General features: G+C 45.6%; 1 protein-coding gene and 1 long non-coding RNA gene across 5 annotated transcripts; one reads left to right on the forward strand and one right to left on the reverse strand.

The window, feature by feature from the left end:
• Positions 1 to 443: 443 nt before the first annotated feature.
• CD19 (CD19 molecule) lies at positions 444 to 24,624 on the reverse strand. Of its 4 annotated transcripts, XM_081169053.1 has the most exons (18): positions 24,443 to 24,624; positions 23,947 to 24,072; positions 19,661 to 19,906; positions 18,494 to 18,607; positions 17,389 to 17,688; positions 15,899 to 16,006; positions 14,735 to 14,780; positions 12,992 to 13,068; positions 12,010 to 12,120; positions 8,567 to 8,623; positions 7,900 to 7,959; positions 5,088 to 5,165; positions 4,934 to 5,002; positions 4,119 to 4,187; positions 3,037 to 3,105; positions 2,833 to 2,922; positions 2,159 to 2,239; positions 444 to 1,705 (listed from the first exon to the last, which is right to left on the reverse strand). In XM_081169053.1, exons 2-18 carry the CDS (start codon positions 23,954 to 23,956, stop codon positions 1,623 to 1,625), a joined length of 1,668 nt encoding a protein of 555 aa, XP_081025179.1. In that variant the 5' UTR covers positions 23,957 to 24,072; positions 24,443 to 24,624; the 3' UTR covers positions 444 to 1,622. The 4 variants fall into 4 exon arrangements, with proteins under 4 accessions (XP_081025179.1, XP_081025180.1, XP_081025178.1 ...); XM_081169054.1 differs by lacking the exon at positions 24,443 to 24,624 and having other exon boundaries at positions 23,947 to 24,095; XM_081169052.1 differs by lacking the exons at positions 23,947 to 24,072; positions 24,443 to 24,624 and adding an exon at positions 21,005 to 21,693 and having other exon boundaries at positions 5,103 to 5,165.
• Positions 5,370 to 6,080, forward strand: LOC308572749. The gene is made up of 2 exons (XR_014001857.1): positions 5,370 to 5,523; positions 5,559 to 6,080. It is a non-coding gene; the product is annotated as an uncharacterized lncRNA (long non-coding RNA).
• Positions 24,625 to 25,910: the final 1,286 nt, after the last annotated feature.

Below are 25,910 nucleotides of genomic sequence, written 5' to 3' on the forward strand. Positions count from 1 at the left end.
GCTTCCAAATTTTGAGAGACCCCCCAGGCCTTTCCCTGCATCAGTGGGGCTCCTTGTGTACTTGTCTGGCTTCAATGGTGGCAGCAACTGTTTTAATTTATCACTGCCTCCTGTGGCTCCTGCCACCTGAGGTGGTCGCCTCATTTTGCCTCATAGGTGGGCTGGCCCTGTATTAGAGGTGCTACCTCGTAAGAAGTAGCAAGCTTTGTCCTGGAAAGCCCTCCCTCTCATCTCAGCTGTTTAATGCAGGGAAGGGAAATGGCTTTGTACATTTTCAAGGGAATTGTTGTCTTCTTTTTTGTATGTTGTAAGAGCAAAACAGAATTATGAGCTCCTTCTTTCCCTCTTCCTGCTCAAGGGCAAAGAAAAAACCTTGGGAGCAGGCCCATTTCACATTAGGTAAAACAGATGTGGGAAGCAACAGAGAGCCCACAATACTGAAGTTTATTATAGAATTTCAGTTTTATTTTACAGGATATGGCAGCAGGAGAAATGGCAAAGTAAGATGGTAGGCTGTGTGAGACATCGTGTGAGACACAAAGTACCCACCCCCAACAATGCCTACCTTTCCCCATATGAAAATACAAGTATGCATCAACTCACAATGAAATCAATGGTGAATTAAGGCTAGAAACAGACAATTGTGTGTCCCCCCGCCCCACAGCTGAAGGTGGTTTGAAAGAGAGGTTGCTCATTGTATGTGCTCGTTCCACTTTTGTCCATGGAAGGCTACATTCAGATATAGGTGACAATGTCTTGTTTTCTGCTCTGGTGGAACTACCTATATAGGTAGCAGTGTCTTTTTTTCTGCTCTGGGGCAACATCCATTGTAATAGTGTGCAATAATAAAAAAAAAATGGAGCCATATGGATAGGCACTGCTTACAGAATTTTGAAATGTTAGACTATTCCTGACCAATACGCCAAGTCTCAAACAGATGATGCATTGGACAGCTTGACAAGGGTAGGAGAGTGTGGTTTTGTAATCATTGTAGGGGTCAGTCAATCAGCACTCTGCACAGCCAGTTGGGTTGAAAGGAAGGAGGTACCTTCATGATTGTCACAAGGGCTTAACAGTCAGGACTTTGCACAACTGGTTTCTGGAAAGAAGGACCAATTGCGCCAGAGCTTGATTCTCTGAGGAAATATCTACATCTGGCTAAAAATGTGTGTGTGCAGATCCACATCAGCCTAACCACTCTAGAACACCAACAAAATCAGCTTTTGTATTATTTCAAAGTTAGGCTGGAGGTAATAATTGTGGAACAAAAGAAAGGTGTGTTTCTTCCACTAGAAATGGCTTCTCTTTACTTTCAACTCTTTAAAAAAATGTGCTTGCATATCTTCAGCTCAGTCTTTCTGCTTCCATTTCAGATGTGTAGGACTCCATACTGCTCCTAGTCCTGGAGATCAAACCCTGGAATCCGATCTCTGGACCCCCTCTTCTAGCATTCTGGAAGCACCCCTCACTCCTCTGCTCCCAGAGGATCCGGAGTGCCAAGACAAGAAGAATAGTTTGTGTGGTCCCAGTTTCTGGGTAGAAACATTGCGTCCTGGCTGAGAGAGGAAAGGAATTGCCGAAGGTTCAAGCTTGAGCCTGCCTCCCCAACGCCTTGGCTCGTTCTAGTCTGAACACAGCATCCCCCCTCTAAGATCAACCCCGAAAGGTATGGAGTGATGTTGCCGTGGGAGACCAAAGGCAGTGCCTGTGAAAGAAACAAAGGAAAGCAGAGGTTAGATAAATCCTGGGTCCTGGTCTAAATCTGAGCAGGACTTCTTGTATGAATTCTGTGCAAACGTGGAAGTTGCTATTATTGAAGCCAGCAATTTGAGAGTCTCAACTTGTATTTAAGAGAGTGTGTGTGTGTGTGTGTGTGTGCACGTGCACGCGTGCACACACACACAATGCTATTTTTCTAGAAAAAGAGGTGCCAGAACTCACCATGAACACCTCCCTTGTTCTCTTATAATGGCTATGGCACCCACCTGAGAGGTGCCGGAACTGAGTTACAGTGAGTTCTGGCTGGAAAAAACGCCCCTTATATAAATACAAGCTTCTAGACCTGTGGATGGAAAGACAGCTTGAAAGTGCATGGGCAATGCCTAGTGAAAGTGTCCCAACTCTCCTAGAGCACAATCCTCGACTCCCATCCACCTACCTTCTCCACATGAATCCATGTTGCCTTCCTTCCGCGAACTGACACTGTTGGGGCTCTCCATATTCTCATAGGAATCGGCATCTGCAAGGAGCAGGGGGGCTGGTCAGAGATGAAGCGACCCTGGATTCCAGTTCCTTAAACAGGGGCCTATGGGACTAAGGATAATTGGCCTCACTGTTGGCCAAACATTTTTTTAAAAGACTGACTATAAAAAACCCAACAGATGTAGCCTTCCCTAATTTATAAGGAGAATGATTAGGAAAACTTGACCTGCTGGATTTCTTCCCGTCATGTGCCCAGCCGCTCTAATCAACTGGTATAATAGGGATTAGAAAATGGCATCTCCCATTTCGCTTGGAGGAACAATCCTCAGAGGTCGTTCCTAACGTCTACTGACCAACAGCATTGAATACATGAAAGAACAAAGCTGGAAAACTTGGGCATCAGCTCTCCTACCCTGATGCTAACCCTGTCTGGAGATCCTGGGAGTTTTTCTTTCCAAACTGCTAGATTCTATTTCCCTCTTAAGTTGCTCACAGGAGTTCTGTCCCATTGGAACTGATGCTTGCCAGGGTTGGGTGGCATGTGACTGTGAATCAGCATTTTGAATTTCCCACAGCGCCCCAGAGATTATTATTGGGGCATTCCGGGGCATTATTGGAAATGGCACTCACCTTCCTCGTTGCTTATGTTGGAATGAAGGTGGAGAAGCTTGCTTGAAGTGGGGCACAAGGACCCATTCATCTCTTCATAGGACTGGGAGCCTGAAGGGGCAGCAGAAATGTCACAAGCGGGACTGAATAAATTATGCCAAGTAGGATGGCAGCTAATCAGAGCTGTAGTTTAACTAGCAGGAGCAACTATTTTTTAATGCTTACCTGTAGATGTCTCACTGCATCCATCCTGCTTGTCCACATGGGGGTCCAGGGCCAGCTGCCTGCGTAAGTCTGGGGGACAGAGAGAGATACCAAAGGCCAGTGTCATATCAGGTTGCCTCTACAGAAGTACTGTTACCCAGTCATTTGTGCCCATGTATTCAGCATTGATCAAGCCCCATTTGGAATTGCTACACTCTGTTTGAACTGGGGCGATGTAGTCCCCAAACAATGCTGACAGTCCAACAAGGAAACTCTGAAAAAATCAATACCACTGGCAAATGGTCAGCTATTTTCTTATTTTGTATTTGCTTTTCACTCTTAACTTTATGCAGAAGCATAGTTATCTTAAGGCTGCATACCTGCTTTGAAAAAGTAAACCCCATTGAACTCAGAAGGCCTTATTTATGAGTAAATGTACTTAGAATCATGCTTCATATTAAGCAAAGTTTAAAAAGGTAAAAAAAAAAGTGTCAGGGACTAGCAACTTCAGAACCTAGTCCAAGACCCACTTGGACATCCAGCTCACAGGCAGGTCTTTGTTAAACATAGATAGGCAGAAGAACACCATACACTGTATGTATGTATGTATGAAGATGTATTTTACCGTATTTTTCGCTCTATAAGACGCACCAGACCACAAGACGCACCTAGTTTTTGGAGGAGGAAAACAAGGAAAAAAATATTCTGAATCTCAGACGCCAGAACAGCAAGAGGGATCGCTGCGCAGTGAAAGCAGCAATCCCTCTTGCTGTTCTGGCTTCTGGGATAGCTGCGCAGCCTGCATTCGCTCCATAAGACGCACACACATTTCCCCTTACTTTTTAGGAGGGGAAAAATGAGTCTTATAGAGCAAAAAATACGGTAATTAATTGATGTCTGTTTTATGCTTATTGTGTTGTTTTCATGATGTTAGCTGCTCTGAGCCCGGCCTCGGCTGGGGAGGGCAGGATACAAATAATAATAATAATAATAATAATAATAATAATTATTATTATTATTATTATTATTATTATTATTATTATTTGGAGGATTCAGGAAAGAGGCTCTCGATTCTTTGCCCTCTCCAAGCTCCTATCCAGTACCTGCTATAAGTCGGGCTGCACCAGGGGAAACAGAAACCTCTTCTTCCAAGTTCTCATAGTTTTCACTATCTGTGAGGGGGAAACACAGAAAGACTGAACGTCACCAGAGGAATTGAATGGCAGTGGGTTGTGCTTGCAAATATACTGAGGGTGTTATTTAATGGGGCAAACTCTCCAAATCCTCCCAGGCAGCTTTTACTCAGGGCAACAACCGTGCTAGAAAGGAAGGGAAGAGAGATGGTTCATAGTGTCCCCGTGGCTGGTATCACTTGGATTACAGTTACTACAGGCAAGATGGCTAAAAGGGGTGGCCATGGCAAGCAGTAATCAACCACAAGAGCAGTCTGCTGAGTCAATGGAGGAAATGCTACTGCGGCAATCATGTGCCCTTCCACATTTCTCAGCAAAATTCTGCAAGTTAGCACCAACTTCCCAGGTTACACAGTTACAAGGGAAGTGTGGTTGTTCCGCTCTCCTTTATTCCCCAACACATTTTGAGATACACGCTCAGTTTATCCTTACACTTCTGAAATTAAGAAACGAAGCTGTTTATAACTCAGCAGCAGATTAGAGACTCAGCTTTGCATTTGGAAGGTTCCAGCTTCAGTCCCCAGTATTTCCAGGTTCTGATCAATATATTGAATAATTCAGGAATTGTACAGACAGCCTCCTTTAAGGAAGAGTGTATCTTGAATGAAGGATACTGGATTTTCTAAACAGTTGGTCTTCTTTTTCATTCACACACACACACAAACGTGTTTGTGTGTTTGTGAGCTGGCTGCCCCTGTCTCTGCTTCCACACCCAGATCCCGCACCTTCAGCAAGTGGATCTTGGACCAGGTTCTTCACGGACTGCTGAGTATTGTTTGCATACAATGGGTCAGCTGTGGGTCAAAAGCAAGATGTTGGTGAGAAGATCAGGTTAACAGGCTGACATGACCCACCCCTCACCCCACACGGATAGCTCACCGCACTTCCAAATACCTGAGCCCCACTTCTGGGAGCCGGACTTGGTCTCGTCCTTTCTGTTTTCATAAAGCGATACATCTGTGGATGGAAGAACAGCGGCTGTTGCTTAATGAAGTCTGGCATGTGGGGAAAGGAGAACCATAGCTTCACACATGCGTCACATGCAGAAACCCCCAGGTTCAGTTGCTGAAACCTTCACTTTAAAGAGACCCCCAAGACAGCAACATGTCTGGGAAGAACCTCTTCTTGAAAGCCTGGGGAGCTCCTGCTAGCTGCTGCATGTGATGGAAAAGTTTATTTTTGCTGGGCAGGTTGGTTCACCAAGTGTTTTCTTTTTCCTTTTCCCTGCTAGCAAATGGTTAACGAATGGCAGTTTATGGTTGGCTGGGGTTCCAGGAGGGGGAGTTGAAAAGGAGAAGATTTTGAGAGACAGTTTGTAGGTTGGGATAGAGGTTGGTAGAATAGGTTGAGAGGGAGGGAGATGAGAGAGAGTGAGAGGAGAGAGAGTTGGTTCTGGGTAGAAACATCCACTCTGAGGAATATATCACAAGCTGGAGAGAGTAGTCTCTGAGCTTAGGGTGAAGGACAGTGTGTGGTGTCCTGTAAGAGTAATAGGCCAGGAATTAACTGGGAGGCTGAGGCTGAGTCAGGAGAAGTAGAAGCTGGACAGATACTGTCTACTTAGGTCTCATTCCAATCAAGAGGGGAGAGATTCTTCTATGAAAAGAGAAGACTCCCAAAGCAGTTAAGAGGGGTGGGGTGATCCCTTGAGTCTGTTACTTGGAGTACCTCAGGAGTAAGGTTGTCTAAGGGGTGTGTAATTGACAGGAAGTACCACCTTGTTTAAGAACCAAAGTATTAAGCGGCAACAGCTATGCAGCAACTCAGAAAGCACTGAAGTGAAGTAACATTATAATCTGAAGTATCCTATGTTTTACCCACTTGTGCCATAAACTTCCTTTGTTAAATAAAATCTTTGTTTATTTGATCAAATCCTGCCTGAGACTCCAAATTTTCCCCTCACACAAATCCCCCACAAGATAATCTGGGATAGTTTGTGGGAATTCGTGGAATTGGTGTTCTGTTAGGTGGGTGCACTATGCTTAAGTAAGGGCGGGCCCAATGGCACCAGGGGGGAAAGTGCCGTTGCCCTGTCACACTGCAGTGTCTAGGGATACACCAGCTTTTGCCAATCTGTTGACCTTCAGATGCTTTGGACTACATCCCCCATCACTGGCCAACTGATGGAAGGTGAAGTCCTAACCATCTGCAGGGCAATAAGCTGGAACAAGAACATAGGAAGCTGCCTTACATTGAGTCAGACCATTGGTCCATCTAGTTCAGTATTATCTACACTGATTGGCAGTGTTTCATGCAGGGGGTCTCACCCAGCCTTGCCTGGAGATTGAACCCAGGGCCTTCTGCTTGGGAAGCGAATGCTCTGCCTCTGTGTTATGGCAAAGGCTGAGGTAGGTTGATGGTCTGATTTATTATAGGGCAGTTTATGAAACAAGGCCTATGGGGTTGCTGTGGTTCACATACTGTTAGTGGACTCATTTGAGCGTCTCACCAACGCTCAATATCTTTAAGGTGAGAATTATATACTTGGAACCAGTATGTATTTGGATGGGGGGTGGGGTGGGATGCAATTGCTCGAAAGATATATTAGAGATATATATTTCTCCTGAACTGTGGAAATGCACAGGAGCCACCCATTCTAGCCTCTACCACATCTTTATACAGAAGGGAAATTTGACGTCACACAGTCACCACCACACAGCTCCCAACTCTAAGTCCTAGGAAACCCAGTCACATGGGTGGGGTATAAATAATAAATCATTATTAGCATAAATAATTATTAATACTAGATCAGATATGGGGACCAGACCTCCAACTAATCCGGCTCACCAGTGGTGTAGCTAGCCGCTTGGGTGCCGGGTCTGGCCCGTGCAGCCTGCAGCCGGGGGGGGGGGAAGCAGCCCATGGGGGCAGGGCCTCTCCAGAGAAGGAGAGCCAGAGGGCAGACGCAAGCTCCACGCTGCCACTTCAGGCAGTGTGGAGCCTGCAGTCGCCTAAGCTACCATGTCACTCCCAAGAGAGACGTGTGGCTCGGGCACGTTGCAGGCCCCGTGGTAAGTGCTGGCCCTGCGGTGTGGCACCCGGTGCCAGCTGTATTTTGCTGCATTGTTGACTGAACTAAAAAGTTTTCATGAGCCTTACTATTATTATTATTATTATTATTATTATTATTATTATTATTATTATTATCAACTAATATTTTTGTTATTTTGTCAAACCCCCCCCCCCTCAGTGATGACACCCGGGGCGTCCCGCACCCCCACACTCCCTTCCTCTGCCACTGCAGCCCACCAGACCTCTTAATCTGGGCCTTTCCCAAATCAACCCCCTTTCTGCCCAGGCCATGACGCTCCTTCTGCCTGTTACAGTCCAGAATGAGCTGCCCATTCAGGGAGATACGGTTTCCTCTCTGCACTGAGAAAGGACTCCCAAGGTAGTACTCCTGTGATCAGTCTGCTTTCCCGCCTCTGAAATCCAGATTTATTCCAGGTCTTCCTCACTGGGCATTTCTCTCTCTCACACACACCACCTAATTCTCAATAAAACTCCATTACATTATGAAGCAACTCTACAAATCACTACAGTCTCCCCCTCCAACAAAGGCTAGCATGCTTGGGCAGCTGTACAGAGAGTCCTCCTCACCTCCCTGAGATGCTGAAAGGTTTCGTCTATCTCCATTTGCTTATAAAATGTGGGAGACTGGTGAGCTGAAAGTAAGGAAAGGAATGTTTACCATTCAAAACCGCATCTCCCTGCTTCACTTCTTCCTGGGTGTTCTCGTAGTTGTCATCATCTGAAGCAAAAAAAATATTTGGATGACTAGGCCCACCCATTCTCTCTGCCTACTGTGCCCTGTTCTCTCCCATACCCCAATTTATGTTGTGTTCTCCCAAATTTTATGCTGTGCTTTCTCCCACTCCACCAACCCACTTTGCTTCCAGTCACTCAGCACCCAGTAACCATCAGTCACTCGATGACTGTGACTCCTCTGCTTCTTTGCGTTGTGCGTCATACGCTCTAGCTGGACCAAGTTCCCTGATACAGTGCAGCATATGGGGGACCTGTTATAGCTAAGTGGGTGTCACAAACAGGCTCAGGGGTCTATGCTGTTTCTGAGTTCCATACCCATGCCTACAATCTGCACTCTCCCTGTGTGTATCACGGCAAGTGCAGAAGGATGTGGATCTGTAGCAGCCCCTCTGCTTTTTCCATCCTCTTATGCTGTTCCCCTCAAGCAGCATGCTGTTTCCTGCCATGCACATAGTAAGTAAGCTACCTGTAGCCTCTGCCATATTTATTCAGCCCATCTGAGTTGATCAGCAAAGGGCTTGTTGGGCACCCAGTTGACCGCAACGCACGGCAGTCACACAAGTTCATCCCAATGCCCCCACACCACATACCATCTGACTTGAGCTCTATTTCACTGTCTGGATGTTCATATTCTTCTTCATCTTCATCTGGTGAGTAAGAGGAGGGAGAGAGAGAGAGAGAGATGTACATGAAAACCGATATTACTGTACTCATCTTACTGGTCTGAAATCACTGCACTCTTCTAGTTGACTCCATAAGTGTTTAGGACAGGTAACTAATCTCCAGTCTGCAGGCCAGTCAGCCTGCAAAACTAAAGGTAAAGGTAAAGGGACCCCTGACCATTAGGACCAGTCGTGGCCGACTCTGGGGTTGCAGCGCTCATCTCGCTTTATTGGCCGAGGGAGCCAGCGTACAGCTTCTGGGTCATGTGGCTAGCATGGTTAAGCTGCTTCTGGCGAACCAGAGCAGCACACGGAAACGCCGTTTGCCTTCCCGCCAGAGTGGTACCTATTTATCTACTTGCACTCTGATGTGCTTTCGAACTGCTAGGTTGGCAGGATCAGGGACCGAGCAACGGGAGCTCACCCCGCCGTGGGGATTCGAACCGCCAACCTTCTGATCGGCAAGTCCTAGGCTCTGTGGTTTAACCCACAGCGCCACCCGCGTCCCTAGCCTGCAAAACTATTTCTTCCAAATAATGGCCACCTGCCAATTAGCTGATGACACTGCGTGATGGGTAGGTTTCAATACTGTTGGGTGCTGCTTCGCCAGCATGGTAAGACAAAGGCTTGGATGAGGTGGTAAAAACCTGTTCCTCAAGTGTGCCACTTCAAATTGCAAGTGGGGATTGCATTATTAAATCTGATTAAGTGGGTGGTGGTGACAACATCCCTGCACATAGACAACTAGCCTGGCAGGGAGAAGAGCTCTAGCATTAGCTTCCCTCCTGTTATGCTAATTATATGTGTGCAGGGTTTTCCTCCCTGACGGGCATTCATTCAACCATGAGATGGTATGAAGCAGAACAGTCCAGGAGGAGGGTTACTGCATCATCTGCTATTTCTGTGAATTGGACCAAAGTTCCTTCCCTCTTCCACCCACAACCACCCCCTTGCAAAATTGTGCTCTGAATGTGAAAGTGAGCAACACAGCGTCACAGCTGTGGGATGCTGTGAAAGAGCCTCAAGCTGCTGGGGCCAGTTGTGCAGCCATGCATTGCGCCCCACTTTGGGGCAGCATGTAGAGCTTGCTGTGCACACTGCCACCCCTGCCACCAAGAGCTCAGCTTGGTGCTGCTGTGGGCTGGCTCTTTTCCCAAACTGTGTATTGTGTGTGTGCAAAGCCTCTAAGTCCTGCCCCTTGCACACTACAGGCAGCGGCAAGATGCTCACCATGGCAATCTTCATCTTAAATGAGGAGGAAGTGGGTCCTTTTCCTTTCTCTTCAAACAGTTCTAGGTGTTTCCTGTGCTAAAACTTCTGCATTTTGAGAAGGCCTCCCACAGGTGGGTTTGTTTCCACACTTGTGGTAACTAGGGCTGTACTTTTCCCTCGCAGTTACAGGAAATTTGCATGTAAATGTTCAAAAACCTCCAGAACACATCTAACAAGTGAATGACAATGTTCATTTCAAAGGGGCTCATGAGAAGATTTGAGTATACGATGCTCTGTGGACCACATCTGCCTGCACCATTCTGCCCTATTTAATGGCACCCAAATCTTCCACCTCAGATGGCCTCATGCTTGGAGCCATTTCTGTTTAAGCCTCGTGTCTGAAAACACCTCCATTTGTTTCACTCCTGCTATGCTTGAACTCCTTGCAGTGACCTTAGTGACACTAGCTTCTTGCCCTGAACCCACTGTACCAAATCATGCATGATGGTGGCAGGCCTGTTTTTTTAAAAAAATACATTTGCTCCTATCAGACGTTAAGCACTGATGTGGGGTTTGAAGTGTGAATGGGGTATGTGGGTGGGAGGGGCTGAACCCTCCCCTCTCGTCATTTTGGCCCCATGAGAATCCCCTGCGTGCACAAACACTTTCTGCTTTACCGTATTTTTCGCTCCATAGGACGCACCAGCCCATAGGACGCATCAAGTTTTTTGGGGGGGAAATAAAGGGGGGGGAATTATTTTCCCTTCCCCAGGCGCTTGTGGGGCCGGCAGCGGGGAGAAGCGCTCTTCTCCCCGCCGCCTGCCTTGAGATCAAGTTGGGGGACAGTGGGGAGACGCGCTGCGCCTCCCAGCTGTCCCCAGAGCTTGCAGGGCAGGCAGCGGGGAGAAGCGCTCTTCTCCCCGCCGCCTGCCTTCAGATCAGGTCCGGGGACAGCGGGAAGACGCGCTGCGCCTCCCCACTGTCCCCGGAGCTTGCGGGGCTGGCGGCGGGGTCTCCCCGCCGCCAGCCTCTAAACCACTTCGGGAGACAGCGGGATGGCGGCGTTCCGCCTCCCACTGTCCCCCGACCTTGTGGGGCTGGCGCTGGGGCTCTCCTGAAGCCTGGAGAGCGAGAGGGGTCGGTGCGCACCGACCCCTCTTGCTCTCCAGGCTTCAGCGAAAGCCTGCATTCGCCCCATAGGACGCACACACATTTCCCCTTCATTTTTGGAGGGGAAAAGGTGCGTCCTATAGGGCGAAAAATACGGTAAATAAGACCCCACCCCATCCCTACTTTATGCGTAACTGAAGAAAACCCGTATCAAGCTTGAATGTAATTTGGCTCCTATTCTGTCTCCTGTGTTCTGACTTCCACTCACAATTAGGAGAAATTTGATTCACTATGCATTTACACCCAAATCTATCAAGCCTGCACTTTCTGAAACATTATGCAAATCAAAACATAACCATTCCTCCCTTGATTAAAGAATGCATTTTTGTGCCTTTAGATCACCCTAGGGGGTTGAGGAGAGCGTGTAGTCTAAATATTTGGAAGACCCCAAGTTGGTGAAGGGCAATCTAGTACAGTCACAAAAGTACATTCTTTAATCAAGGGGGAAATAAATTCCGATTGTAAACAACACCTTTAGATTTGCCCATTGATATTATTCAGTATCACCACCAGGAATGAACAAATCTGTTGATTTTGTTTTCCCTTTTTCCCAGTCTTAGGCTCATTTTGCTGCACTTCTGCATCAGTTTGTGAATTTCCTTTTTTAAAGCCCTCCTGTAAATTCATTAGTAATTTAGTAGGCATTTTTCCTAATATACACCTTTTTCACAGATATATGCATCTTGATGTCTTCTTTCCTCTAATACACACATTTTGCACACATTTGTTTAGTTGGGGACTTTACTGCAAAATTCAGAGAAATGCATATTTCAAACCTCATATACTGCATTCTGGTTTATGTGATGTTTCAGAGAGTGCAGGTTAGGTAGATTCTCGTGCAGATATGAACAGAACTAAATGATTTCCCCATCCCCTAATAGCCATTCCATGATCTATGCACTTTATGCAAGTGTTCACTCCTCCTTCATAATTCTGCTTCTCCTCTAACTACAAGCAACCTTCCACCTCTTCCCCCGCCCCAAACATACCTTCCATGTTGGTGGTATTGGGTAGGATCTTTCCTTTCTGAAGCAGCTGACAGCCACGCCTTGGACCCCCGTCTGGCAACACATTCTCGTAGGCATCCACCCGCTCACAGACTGTGGGAGGGTGAGGGTAAAAACACAAGCTCCATCTAGATACAATTCCCACCCACCCACCCAGGTAACAACTTACAGAGGTAGCCATGTAAAGCCTGCTGCCTCCCAAGACTAACATAATGCACATCAATCTCAATTGAAGCAGACTCTTGTGAACAAAATGTTTTGGTCGTAATAAAACTGTTAGTTTAGGGTACCACCAGTTTCTCAATTGCTATTCCTGGCCATCTCTGGGTTAACCAGGTCTCTCAACAGTAGTAGCAATTAATAAATAAGTCAAAGACACCCCAAAGGACCAGAAAAGACTTTTTATGTACGGAACAACAGCTGCTTGGATGCTACTAGCCCAGAGATGGAAAGAAGACAAAGTCCCTACCAGAGAGGATTGGCAAACCAAGCTGTTGCACTATGCCGAAATGGCAAAGCTGACTGGAAAACTCAGGAACCAAGAGGAGAAAAACTTTACAAAAGAATGGGGTGGGATTATAAGTTATCTAAGAGACCACTTTAAGCAGATGGAAACACTGGCAGGATTTTGATTTCACTTGTAGTGTAACCATTACCATGGGCAATATGGATTGATATAAGTTAAGAGTTTGGAAGAAGATGCAGTTTTAAATGTTTAAAATGGAACTGGGGGGGGGGTGGAAGTCATGAGATTCAGAGAAATCTCTGTATATGGAGATATATATGGATTTTTATAACTTTGTATTGGAAAAATAAATAAACAATGATAAAAAAGTCAAAGAATGTTGTTCTGGAACCTGGCGCCACTTCTACTTTCCCTCACAAGAAGACAGATTCCAGCCAGGAAGCTCAAGGAATGAAGGGGGCGGGGTTAGGGTAGTAAGTCATTAACTCATTAACTCACCATCTTCATTTGCTGAGAGTCCCACCAGAACCCCATTGGAAGCACGTGGCCTGTTCCTCTTGGCACAGAAATACCTTCTGGAAACCACAGAACCATAAAATAATGAACGACACCAAACTATGAATTCAATGCATGTTGCCTCAAAAATCCTTACTGGGCCCAAAGGCAGGATATAAACCACGAACATGCAGTAAATGTATAAACTGACAACACAGGCTTTGCACCAGATTCTGTGAGCCTCACTTGGAAAAGATTGTTAGGTACCGCCATCAATGTGCTAGGAATGCAGCTGAGATCCCCATGGAAGTCTGATCATCCCATGGAGAGCCCAGTGGAACATCTGGTGGCAAAAATGGCTGGACATGGCAGTGGTACCATCAGGGTAGGGCTCAGGGCAAATGTCCAGAGCCCCCACATAGCAGAATGAGCAAAAGGGTCCCCAAATGCAGCACAGCTGGCTTTCACACGCTGAAGCAAGTGAAGTAATAAACATTAACCTTCCAAAGTCACCCCCGAAACAAACACAACATATTAAGTCTGGAGTCTACAATTACCAGACGGAACTACTGGGCCATGGGAAGTCTGTTGATGGGTAAGGAAAAGGCCCAGAATAAAAATATATTTGCAAGTAGGTGGCACCACAGCCAATGCAAGGGATGTACCCAAGGTTTCAAATGCCCATTACCCTCAGACAGAATTTGCCACCTCCCATCCCAGCTTCCCAGAGATGCTTAGTCCAGTACCAGATTACCCAATAGGAAGACTAAGGACTTCTTCACTCTTTCCAGGCAGAACTCTGCGCTTTAACGCTCTGTGTTTGGGCATTTTGTGTCTTTGTTTGTTTTTGCCCCGCGTTTTCCCTACAAAACCCTGCTCTTTGAAACTCGGAGCAAACATCCATTTGCTCCAGAGCAACAACAACAACAGAAAGGGCGCTCGAACAAGGAGCTTTAAATCACAGATCATGCCTAGAAAGAGCTGAGGAAATGCAAGCGTGGATAAAAGCCCTAGGTGAAGGCTACCAGACGTCCCCGTTTCCTGGGGACAGTCCCCGGATTTACAAATCAGCCCCCATAGAAAATCCATTGAAGTTGAAAAGTGTCCCCGGATTCATTGAAATAAATCTGGTAACCTTACAGCCTAGGCATGCATTTAGGGTACCAGCAAAGCAGGGACACACACACACACAAAAGAAATTTGGTGTTTTTTGTTTGTTTGTTTTTAAAGAAATTGACATTTTATATTTCAATAAAACATTGAAGTAGTCCTCATGCGAGAAAACAGAACTTTGTTAGACTTCCTTACACTCCACTTACATACTCTCCCTGTTTCCCTGTTCTCTTTTTATGACTTATCCCAACCTAAACCAGGGGGCACCCTACTAAAGTAGATGGAAATGATGCGATGAAATCAGATCCTGCCATGTGTTGCAATATATGTTTTGTTTTGTTTAATATTTTACTTTATGGTTTAGTATTTGCTTTCATTTTGAATAACACAGGGGAGCACCATAATCTTTTCAGGGTTCGGGGCCTCTAAAGGTCTTAATCCAGCCCTGGTTTATTCTTCCCATACCCCACATCCCCCCTCTGGTTCCACAGGGGTTAGCTAGAGATCCCCTCTTCTCCAGTGCTGTCTTGTGGGGATAGAGACCACCCTCCCAGATTCTCCCTCCACAGGTTATTTTTTTACCCATGGTCTGCCTACTAATGCTCTTGCACTCTTCCCTACAGCACTACTTACCTCCGGACAGGACCCTTCAGCTTCATCTGCCTACGAACACGAACGGCTGAAATGAGAAGGATAGAACGGGAACGCATTAAATTTAAAAAAAAAATCATTTCCCGTGCAGCCACTGTGGCATATTGGTCTACATTAATAACATCAGATAGGCTAAATACCTGGGTTGTCACTGGAGAGCTCTTATTTTACTGTAGCTGAACTGCTGTTTGCAAATATTATTCAAAGGGAGCTACTAGTTTTAGGCTGCTAATAAACAGTGTAGGTGTTTTACCAGAGGTGCCTAACTTTTTTTGGCTTGAGGACTGCGTTGACCTATGGTTAGCGCCCTTTCTCAATGCTGTCTTTCCTGTCACATAATTCTACAGTGTTTTAAATCACTGTATTATTAATTACTAAATTCAGTTGAAGAAGAAGAAGAAGATGATTTAAGAAAATAGACAAAGCAGGGAGGGGAGCCACAAAAAAAACCTTTGGCATCACAGTAAGGGGTTTATGGGACCAGTCAGTAAGAACATTTTTTAAACAAACAAACAAATAGAATTGGGAGAATACAGTGAGGGACATGTAAGAGTGCTCAATAGTTTATTTATTTTAAAATGATAAATCTGGGGAGCACAAGAATCCTTTTCAGGGGCCAGATACTGGCTACAGACTAGCCACCCCGATTTTATCTGGTCAGTTTGTCAGGAGGAAACTCAATAGGGCCTAGAGAAAGGAGGGGATGTGTGTTGTTGTTAGGAAGAGGCTAGACAGACAAGGGAGGTTTGGAGACATGGGAGCAGGCTCCCCATTCTTGCTCTATTATGTTGCTGTTGCTGTTCTTTTTTAAAAAAAGACAATTCGAATTTCATTTCAGATTAACAGAATATTAACAATCACACAAGAGTCGTATATCACAATCCGCCACCACACAATCCTTTTACAAGTCGCTCATTGTAATGACACCTGCCACAGCAACCATTCTGAATTTAGTTCCTCAGCCCCTTTCCAGGGCAAACCCTCTCAGCATGAAGTTAATGTTGGGTTAACATGCTGCTTAAAAGGGCAGGATATGTATTTATATCGGAAGAATTACTGTTAAGCTACAAGACCAGGAAGATGAGTTGCCAGAAGAATTTGGCCACCCCCTTCTGTGCTTGATCTTGCCTTTGTTCCTGTACTTACCTCGCCGGAGCCACAGAAAACAGAAAAGGCAACCAAGGCAGGCAATCATATGTACCAAGGCCGCAGTCCAGATTATCCAGTGTTGGGCTCCTAATTGTAGCCAAGCAGCTTGTGGGGGAGGAAGAAAGAAAACAATTAACTGGAATCTCTGTTTATATGCATGTCTTTATTATGGCTGCAACTCAATTTTAGTGATTCATCCTATGAGTTTCAATTGATTCAACTGCCAGTTTAAATCTGTAGATGGATAGAACCAATACCATATTTACGTGAATCTAATGCACCATCAAATCTAATGTGCACCCTAATTTTCGTGACATAACTTGTCCAAAAAAGGTGCGCATTACATTCAAGGAAATATGGTATTTCTAAAGCATGAAGCAGGCTTACTCTGTTCTTAGGTAATACATACATGTGTTGCAGGAAGCATCAATGACTAAAACGCAGCAATGCCATTCCCCCTGTCCCACCACTGTGTTTCAAGTCGCAACGGCACATTGCTGCGCACACCAGAGGGAAGAAGGGTTTGTAAACTAGTAAGTGTGCAAATAATGGACGCGGGTGGTGCTGTGGGTTAAACCACAGAGCCTAGGACTTGCCGATCAGAAGGTTGGCAGTTCGAATCCCCGCGATGGGGTGAGCTCCCGTTGCTCGGTCCCTGCTCCTGCCAACCTAGCAGTTCAAAAGCACATCAGAGTGCAAGTAGATAAATAGGTACCACTCCGGCGGGAAGGTAAACGGCGTTTCCGTGCGCTGCCCTGGTTCGCCAGAAGTGGCTTAGTCATGCTGGCCACATGACCCAGAAGCTGTACGCCGGCTCCCTTGGCCAATAAAGCGAGATGAGCACCTCAACCCCAGAGTCGGTCACGACTGGACCTAAGGGTTAGGGGTCCCTTTACCTTTACCTTAAGTGTGCAAATATGGAATTATTATTTATTTTGGTTGCAGAACATTTCCCACTGCAGAACTTGGGGCTCATCCACACTTGGGTTTGTCCCATGATTTCCAGGCATGGGTCCGAGACGTTTTTCTTTTGTCCTGCCACTTCCCCCAGGAAAACTCACTGTTTACTGCTGAATCAGAACAAACATCAGTTGGGTTTTCTGCAGATTGACATTTGATTGACATTCAGCAGTAAACAGAGTTTTCCTGGGGGAAGCGGTGGGACAAAAGAAAAACCTCTCGGACCCATGCCTGGAAATCACAGAACAAACTGAAGGACTCATGGGACAAAAGGGAAGTGTGGGGGCGAGCCCTTCGAGGCTTCCTATTTGTTTATGTATGTATGTGTGTATGTATTTAGATCCCGCCGCCCCCATATTTTAAAATAAATATTCCATAGTGGTATTTCTTTTTAAAAACATCAGCCTTGCACTGGAAAAATTAAAATTTGGAAACATTTCAGATCTGAAACTGGAGATTTGGACTTTGCAAAGATGATCTACATTTCAAATGCATACAAACTTGTCCCCCTGTTCGCCTTCACCCACCTGGCTTTGCTGCCACCTCCAGCTGAAAATGGCGAGCCTGATCCTTCCACTGACAGGTGTAGTTCCCAGCATCCGTGGATGTCACCGATGGCAGCATCAGAATGATGTCATTGGTCCTCATCAACAGCCAGTGGTTAATGATGGAGCGCCACAGCGACACGGTCACCAGCACAGTCCTTTTTCCCATTGAATCGTGCTGAATCCAGAGGAGAGTCCCATTGGTCCAGTTCCTGGGTATTGGGGCATCACAGGGAAAAGATTCCATACCATTTGTAGGATGTGGGGAGTCGGCCTGGCGCCCTACGGAAGATGGTAGTGAGATGTTGAGCTGCAACAGTTTTTTGCAATTTTAAAATATTTTTTAACGGCTGATGTTTTCCAAAATTTCAAAAAAGATTTTAAAATTCAGGCTAAAAAAAAAAAAAATTATGCAGAGGGGTAAGCCTTAGCGATACATTTTAAAGGAAGCAATATGTAAACTGAATATGTCTGCCCAGATGCCATCATCTTGGGTTTTGCAAAATCCTTCAGCTGAAAAGCATTACCCAACAGCAGCTTGTGAAACTTTGGGAGAGAGCCACACAGCGGCACGTCTGCTATTAGGCTTGTAAGGACCGATCGAAGGAATGCAAGGTCCTGGATGCCACTAATCAGAGAGGAAGAAAACCATCTAAGTCTTTGAGCGGGGTGGGGACTCCCAAATTCCAACAGGATGTGGAACTACATGGAGAGCCATGGGGCCTTCCTTGGTCCAGAGCTGAGAAGGAACTGACAGAGCAAGCTACACACTAACTGCTTCCTATCCACTCTCACTGAAGTTAGTATTGACCCATTGAAAGGTGCCAGGCAAAAACTTTCCTCCCTGTCACACCCCGCCCGCCAGCTTTTTGCCCTTAATTTGAAGGGCTACCAAGTACAGTAAAACTACCAGGAACCAGACAGAAAAAAAAGCCTAAAAACGTACAGTCCCGGAAGTCCTTCCTCACAAATGTAGGTGTACTTTAGCCACAGCCCACCAGGCCTTTATGAGGTGGGGGAAGGAGTAATCCACCCCTCGCCCAATTTCCTAGTGAAATGTAGAAATACAACTTGGATGTGATCTCACAGGCTTGTGGTGGATAAAAGCTGCTGTTACTACCCGAACCGGCATCTCTCATGCTGTCTTTCACTTCCTCTTCAATGTCCTCAGGGTCTTTATCACCACCATCATCATCATCACCTGTAGTAAACAGACCCAGATGAGCAACCCAGCCCATTGTTTCTCAGCCCAGACAATCTGCCCTGCCCACTCTTGTCTACCCCACCCCTACCCCCCACATTATGCTGTGCTCATTCTGGCTGAACCAGCCCATTTTGCTTCCAGTTACAGGTCCCAACACCACTTTGTCTAGAGGGCTGCAGCTCCCCTCCCTCCGTGTAGTGTGATTGTGTGTCACAGAACCTCCAATTGTACCAGTTTCTCCAGCATAGCATTCAGGGGTTCTGTGCCAAGTAAATGAGCAACTGCAGCAGGTACAGACTTTTTGCACTGTTTGTCAGCCATGGGGGCCTGGCAGTTCTTAGAGCAGCATATACGTGAATGCATCCTCCAAATTACAGCGGTGGCAGCAATGGTAATAATAATAGTATCTGTAGAGTTTGGTTTCTGCTTTTTACCGCCATCTTAACTGCTCACTGGTAGAGATGAGTGAATCTGCCAGTTTCAGTTTCTCTCAGTTTCTCATTATGCCAGTCTTAAGTTCGTTCTCCATATTTCCACATCACAAAAAAATACATTTTTTTAAAAAAATCCTCACCAGCAAATTTCTCTTAACACGTACATTTTTTGCAAAGCAATATCCCCAACCATAATGCAAATTTTAATGCTGTTTTCACTAATGCATGCATTTTAATGCACACTTCTCAATACTTGGCTGGAGAAAAGTATTGTGATATTCTGAGAAGTGTAAATTTCAAAGGAAGGTTGTGTTTCAGCTCATGAATTGTTTCAGAAAGTGCAAGTTAGATTGGTTCGCCATTATTATTAGTAGCACTATTGATTATTAATTGATTGATTTAATATCCCACAACTTCCTTCCCAAGCACCCCAGGGCAGCAAATGCTCCATGATAAAACAATTAAAATACCACTGTATCTAAAAACCATTCCAATTCAGATATAGACTGGGAAAGATCTCTGTTTAAAAGGCTTATTGGTAGAGGAAGGTCTTCAGTAGGCACCAAAAAGACAATATGCAAACTCAGTTTAATTTCCCCTCACCATACCTACTCACCTGTCCATGTGAGTGTGTGGTTCTTTCCTGAGATGCCATTCCAGCTGCAGGTAAACCATATGCCATCTTGCCTAGAGATGCTGTAAATGAACAGACGCCACTTTTCACCCAGATTTGCCTCTGAGTGGTTATACTTGACATGCACATACGAGAGTTCCTTCCCAGACGGACCAAGCCAAGTCAGATTCAAATCGTCAGAAGCCAGTGTGTGGTTAAAAGTGCAGGGCAGAAGAACCGCCTGGGTCTCTGGGATTTGGGAGGAAAACATCAAGCATTTCATTTTTTTTTTATTCCTTTCTTACACACTTTTCAACTTAAAACGTTTCCAAAGTGATAAGAGTACAGTTTGAGCAAACAACCGCCATCTTTAATATACAGCCAGCTAAAACATGCATAGCAGCAGCAAGCTTTTAAGACAGTGAAAATTAATTCTTAAAAATCTTAAAGCAGCACTAAAACAACAAGCAAAACAGTCATTTAAATAGGAAAAGAAACAGCTGGTAAAATAGCATTTAGGGCCAAGTACAAGTACACCTGTGCCACCATAGTCCAACCTTTCATTCAAGCTCGTTAAGTGAATCAGAGTTCAGGCAAATGGCAAGGCCTTAACCTCCCACCTAAAACTCAGCAGTGAAGGTACCAGGTAGATTTCCTTGGCGGGGTGTTTCATGAGCAAGATGCCAACATCGAAACAGGTCCTCTCCCTGATTGCCTCCTGCCTCGCCTCTGAAAGCCAGTGTCTAAAAAGAGACCTCTGAGTACCCAAGACTGTTTTCATGGCACTAGGTAGGTATTCAGGGACCCATCTCCCAGCCATAAAGTATGAAGGCACCAGACCACAATACCTTCTCCTCTCACCTCTGTTGCCCATGCTGGCAAACGTCAAGCCATGTCAACTTTCTCTTTCCTAGCCTCATGAGCAATATCACAGCTCCGCACAGCTGATGACTTGCTTTAACAGCTGAATCTCTGATCTGAAGCCTTCTGATGATAAATGGTGACAATGATCACCTAAGGCTTTTCTAGGTGCTGCATAGTGCAGATTTAAATAAATGACACAGGCTTTCAATTTGGAAGATGCAACAGCAAAGGAAAGGAGGATGAAAACAAGCAAATTCAGGTGCCATGGACCTTTCCAGTTACCAGCTGGAAGCTTGCCTGCTTACTATTCCCAGATGCTGCCAGCTGTGGTCAGGAAACAGCATTCTGCGCATCCTCAGAGGCATTCTTTGTTACTGCTACCTTGGTGGTCCTCACCTGCCCGCCCACCGCTATATCTGAAATCCATCCTCATCAACCTCTGTTTCTTGCCTTCCACCATCGTCTCCCATCTGCAGGACCTACCTGTGGCCTGGACAACATCGGTTAGCTCTCCCGGCACTCCAGTGGCTGCTCCCAACCAACCGAGCCACAGCAAAAACAGGTAACGCAGAGCAGATACCATCGCCTCCCTGCAGCCAGCCCCACTTGCACACCGATCCATCTCCCTGGGCAGCCAGGCAGAGTGAGGCCCAACAGGCAGCCCCAAAGGGGCAGTAGTTTGATGACTAACTGCTTTGGCAGAAAAGGGGGTTCCTGGAGCATGAAGTTCCCACCATGCTCCCCTGAGGGCTGAGGAAAAGAAGGGCGGGGAGACTATGTAAAGCACAGAAGCAACTAAGAAGAGAAGCTACAGTATTAGACCGCTTGTGCCAGGCTTCTTTCTTTCTTTCTTTCTTTCTTTCTTTCTTTCTTTCTTTCTTTCCACAATTTATAATTACACTTTATCTACCCCTAGATATCTGAGGCAGTTTGCAATGTAACTTGCTGAAACCAAACAAAAATAAAGGTGACAAAAGGTGACTTGTTACTATTACTGGCGGTGGCGATGAAAGAAATAATCACGGCGGGTGATATTCAAGCGAGTTCCACTCAGAGGACCCACTGAAATTAGTGAGCATAACTAAGTTACGTCATGTAACCAGACGTACACTGAGTAAAACTTAGTTGAACATCACCCAGCAATAATAATAATAATAATAATAATAATAATAATAATAATAATAACAACAACAACAACAACAACGTTCCTTCAGGCAGTTGGTGGTCTCTTCGGGAAGTTTTGGCAGGTGCTCCCTGGTCTGGTCTTTTCCATGACAACTGAGATGCTACAAGCTCCTCGCTATTTTCACCTCCGAAATGGTGGGTATTTGTGGGTTTTGCACACTGTCGCAGGGCCAGTCATGAGATTGAATGAGACCATTGTCTCAGGGAATAAGAGCAGGGGGTGAAAATTGTTTAAAAAAAACAACCAAACAAAACAAAACTGACACCCTCTTTACTTGCCTCGCTGGTGGGCCACCTGCCTGACAGCTGAACCAGCTAAAAGTCTTGCTGAAAATAAGATAACAGTTTAAATTTCCAAAGACTTTAGACTTGTAACGTATTTCAAGCTGATGTAGGAAAAAACTTGCTCCTTTTCCCTTATGGGGTATCTAAGAGCCTGTACAGAGTGCTTAAGTGGGTTCCCTATCAGTAGGAGAAAATAACAGAGGCCAACCAGAGAATATTGAGAAGCAAAGCAGCTAGTAAGTCTCATCACTATTAAACTGTTGCAACAGGGTGCTCACAACCACACGCAGGAGGCAGAAGGGTCCCAGAACAATGGTGCGCAAGCCCTTATATAGAGTTTTGAAATTGCCCACCCTATAGCTCAAGACCACCCCCAAAAACATCATACATACATCACAGGAGGCCGTCTACAACAGAAATCCTGTCTGCCAGGATACCTGACAATGGTCTCTGATTGCTTTACTTGGGCAGTCCGGCCATTCTTTTGTGATGGTAAATACTTTAATTCCTTGAATCCAGTCACAGGCTCCCTCAATTCATACACAAAGACTCCCTAAAGAGAGAGGCTTTCCCATTTCCTTCCTCCTTGCAGAGAAACATTTGAGGTCAATTTGGGAGAGTCAAAACGGCTTCAGGATTGCTCTCCTGTACTATTTCAGACACATGGTTTATATACTTATGTATGTGTTTGCCTTGTAATTTTATGAACATTTAATTTATGTATTTGAGACCTTAAATTCTTATAACAAAGCGGAGCTTCAAGCAGTAGTGTCACAGGCCCCTTTCTCCTCCACCTCACCCAGAAGGCCTCACTCCACGGAAGGATGTCCTCTTGTCCCTTTCTCACGAGCGAGGCAGGAAGGAGGGGGAGAGGAGAGTCTATTTCTGCTGCCACAAAAGCAACAGTTAAAACAAAACAAATAATTGGGGCGGGGAAGCCAAGAACGAGCAGCACCAGCAGGGTGAGGAGGAGAAGGAGCGAGGGGAGAGACAAAGAGCTACCTTCTCCCTCAAGAGGTGCAACAGAAGGCCCTGCACTGTAGGACTGCTTTTGTTTTAAAAAGCAAAACAAAACGTTTGTGAAGGATGTGGCAAGATGGAAAAAAATAGGCATCAGAAAGCAGCAGGGCCTCCACCCTAACGCCAGGAGTTGGAACTAGATAAACACTAGATAAAGAAAATGTTGCTGCTTACATAGCATACCAGGGTCTCCCTAAGACATTTTGCTGAACAATGTGTGTTGTAAGAAAAAACTGCTCCTTACTGCTCCTTTTCCCCTTATGGTGTATCCAAGAGTCCGTATACAGTCCTTATGTAGGTTTTCTATCAGTGGGAGAAAATAACAGAGGCCAGCCAGAGAATATTGAGAAGCAAATATACAGGATCAAGTTTAAGGTGCTGGTTTTAACCTTTAAAGCCCTATACGGCCTAGAACCCTCGTACCTACGGGACTGCCTCTCCTGGTATGTCCCACAGAGGACCTTACAGACTTCAAATAAAACATCTTGGAGATCCCAGGCCACAGGGAGGTTAGATTGGCCTCAACCAGAAGCAGAGCTTTTTTGGCCGTGGCCCTGATCTGGTGGAACGCTCTGTCACAAGAGACTAGGGCCCTGCGGGACTTGACATCTTTTCGCAGGGCCTGCAAGACAGTGCTGTTCCGCCAGGCCTTTGGCCAGGGCACAGTCTGACGCTCTCTCTCCTGCTGTAACATTTATAGAACTCTAACCCAGTGGCTGCCATTAATTTGATTATGAATTGATTCTAGAATGTAATTTAATTAATTGACTGTGTGATTTTATGTACAATGTGCTATTGTTACCTGTTGTTAGCCGCTCTCAGCCCGGCTTTGGCCCGGGAGGGCAGGATACAAATAAAAATTTCTTCTTCTTCTTCTTCTTATTATTTGAATTCCTATAACAATGTGTAAGATTTTTAAAATTATATTTATATACCGCTCTTCATCCAAAGGTCTCACAAGATAAAAGCGCACGATGGAGGTGGCAAGTGGGTTGCACTTCCTGTTTCGCCTCAAGTGCCAAAATAGGGCACGGCAGTCCTGAGCGGTAACATCGGTGCCACTGCGAAACAAAGCAAACCAGCAAACAACTAAGAACATGCAAAACACAATAAACATAAAGCAAGTCATAAGACTCCTTCCTAAAGGGCTGTTGGTGGTAGTTGGCCCTTGGTCAGGGGGCAGTCACTATCAGACTCCCCATTGCATCGTACTTCCGTTCTGGTGTAGGGATGGGGGAGCAACTGTGTTCAGTTCACACTTAATGGCAAGCCTCCTTCATTCATACTTTCTGAAACAATACGAGAACCGAAACATAACCATTCTTCGAAATTCACACATTTCTGAATTTGCCAATGCGTTTCTCTAGTCAAGTACCGGTATAATGAATTGAAAAAAAATGTTTAAAATAACTTTTGTAAAAACAAACAAACTTGATGGCCTGCCCAGGCCGTGAAGGAGGAACTATTTATATAGCCAGTGCCAGATTTATGTATAGGCTAAGTAGGCTGAATCCTAGGGCCTCTAAATCTAGGGGGCCTCACCAGCCTGCCCCCTCCCCAGCAGGCAACCTCCCCTCTCCCAAAATTGCAAACCCAATACTTCATGTGAGGGCAGGGCAACTTGGGCCTCTAAATCTAGGGGGCCTCACCAGCCTGCCATCTCCCCAGTGCCGAGGTCGCCCCTCTCCCAAAATTCGAAACCCAAGACTTCATGCAAGGGCAGGGGCATTCAAGCCTAGCAACTATGAGACTCAGGGCTAGCCAGTGGGGGCCCAATTTGAAGAAGTCAAATTGCAAAATCTCATAGATATAAATAAAATCCATCTAGATTGCCCTGGTGTGGGGGCCCTCTTAGGAGCGGCCCACAGGGCTCAATTTGGCCCAATTGTTCGAATTGCCTTAAGGTCAGCCCTGATGAGTCTATGCAGGGGTTGGACTGAAAAGCCCCGCACCTTCTTGGTCTCTGGTGTTACTATTTAGAGTACAGTCTCAAGGACTTGTAATGGAAATGGGGGGGGCACTTATTGGAAATCTGTTTTGTCACCTCCCCGCTGCCAAACCCTAGGACGATGAGCCCAGCCACCTTTTATTCACAGTCGCATAAGCACTACACTACAGCATGGCCATAAAACTGTACGTTCAACCACTGAAATACACACCCAATATGTAGCAATAGAGATTTATGTTACTTGTTTATGAATGAACACTGTGTTTTATTAATGGACTCTGTATTTTTGGAATTACCTAAGAGCCACCAATAGGGAGCTCTAGAATCTGACAGCTAACCAATTGGGTACTACCAAACAGCGACCCTTATAGCTGAAAGCGGGTAACCAGCATAGAACGCTTCGGCTCAGCCTTTGAATTGTTGACTGAACACCCCCTGCTGTGCAGATAATGGAGAAAGCTAATAAATTGTATCCCTTCTTTCGTCCTGGCCAATTCTACTACACTGGTGTAAACCTTGGTGCACAGGAACCCAGAATAACAGCAAATAAAATCCGCTCATACATCAGCGACTGATAAGACTTGTCAACCTGTTATTCCAAAATCTTCCTAGATTATAAAGCCCCAAAATACAGGCCAAAAGAGAGCAGGTCTGGAAAGAGTGAGCCATACAACGGGCACCACCAGTGAAAATGCCCTGCTTCGTGTAGCTCCTGCCTTGTCATTTGATAGGGTGCCCACTTGCTGCAGGCAATGGCGGCCAGCTGCAGGCAATGGCGGACGATGGAGACCACTTGTCCTGAGTGGCCCGATTGCTGTGAGGGGCAGCTTTATAAAATAATGGTTTATTGAATATGTACAAATAAATTGTAACCAGATAGGGACATTGGCAGGATTATTGTAATAACCTGCAGTTTCATAAGAGTAAATAATTAAATTAGATGAATAAAAG

This window comes from Podarcis bocagei (assembly GCF_964188305.1).
Source record: "Podarcis bocagei genome assembly, chromosome: 13".
Taxonomy (NCBI): domain Eukaryota; kingdom Metazoa; phylum Chordata; class Lepidosauria; order Squamata; family Lacertidae; genus Podarcis; species Podarcis bocagei.

Coding starts and splice junctions, on each gene's coding strand:
- CD19 (XM_081169051.1), bottom strand. CDS start 21,143: ATGGATCGGTGTGCAAGTGGGGCTGGCTGCAGGGAGGCGATGGTATCT. Junction 17,689..18,493: donor CTTTTATCCACCACAAGCCT/GTGAGATCACAT, acceptor CATCTTCCGTAG/GGCGCCAGGCCGACTCCCCA. Junction 5,166..7,899: donor GGGAGATGCGGTTTTGAATG/GTAAACATTCCT, acceptor TTCCATCCACAG/ATGTATCGCTTTATGAAAAC.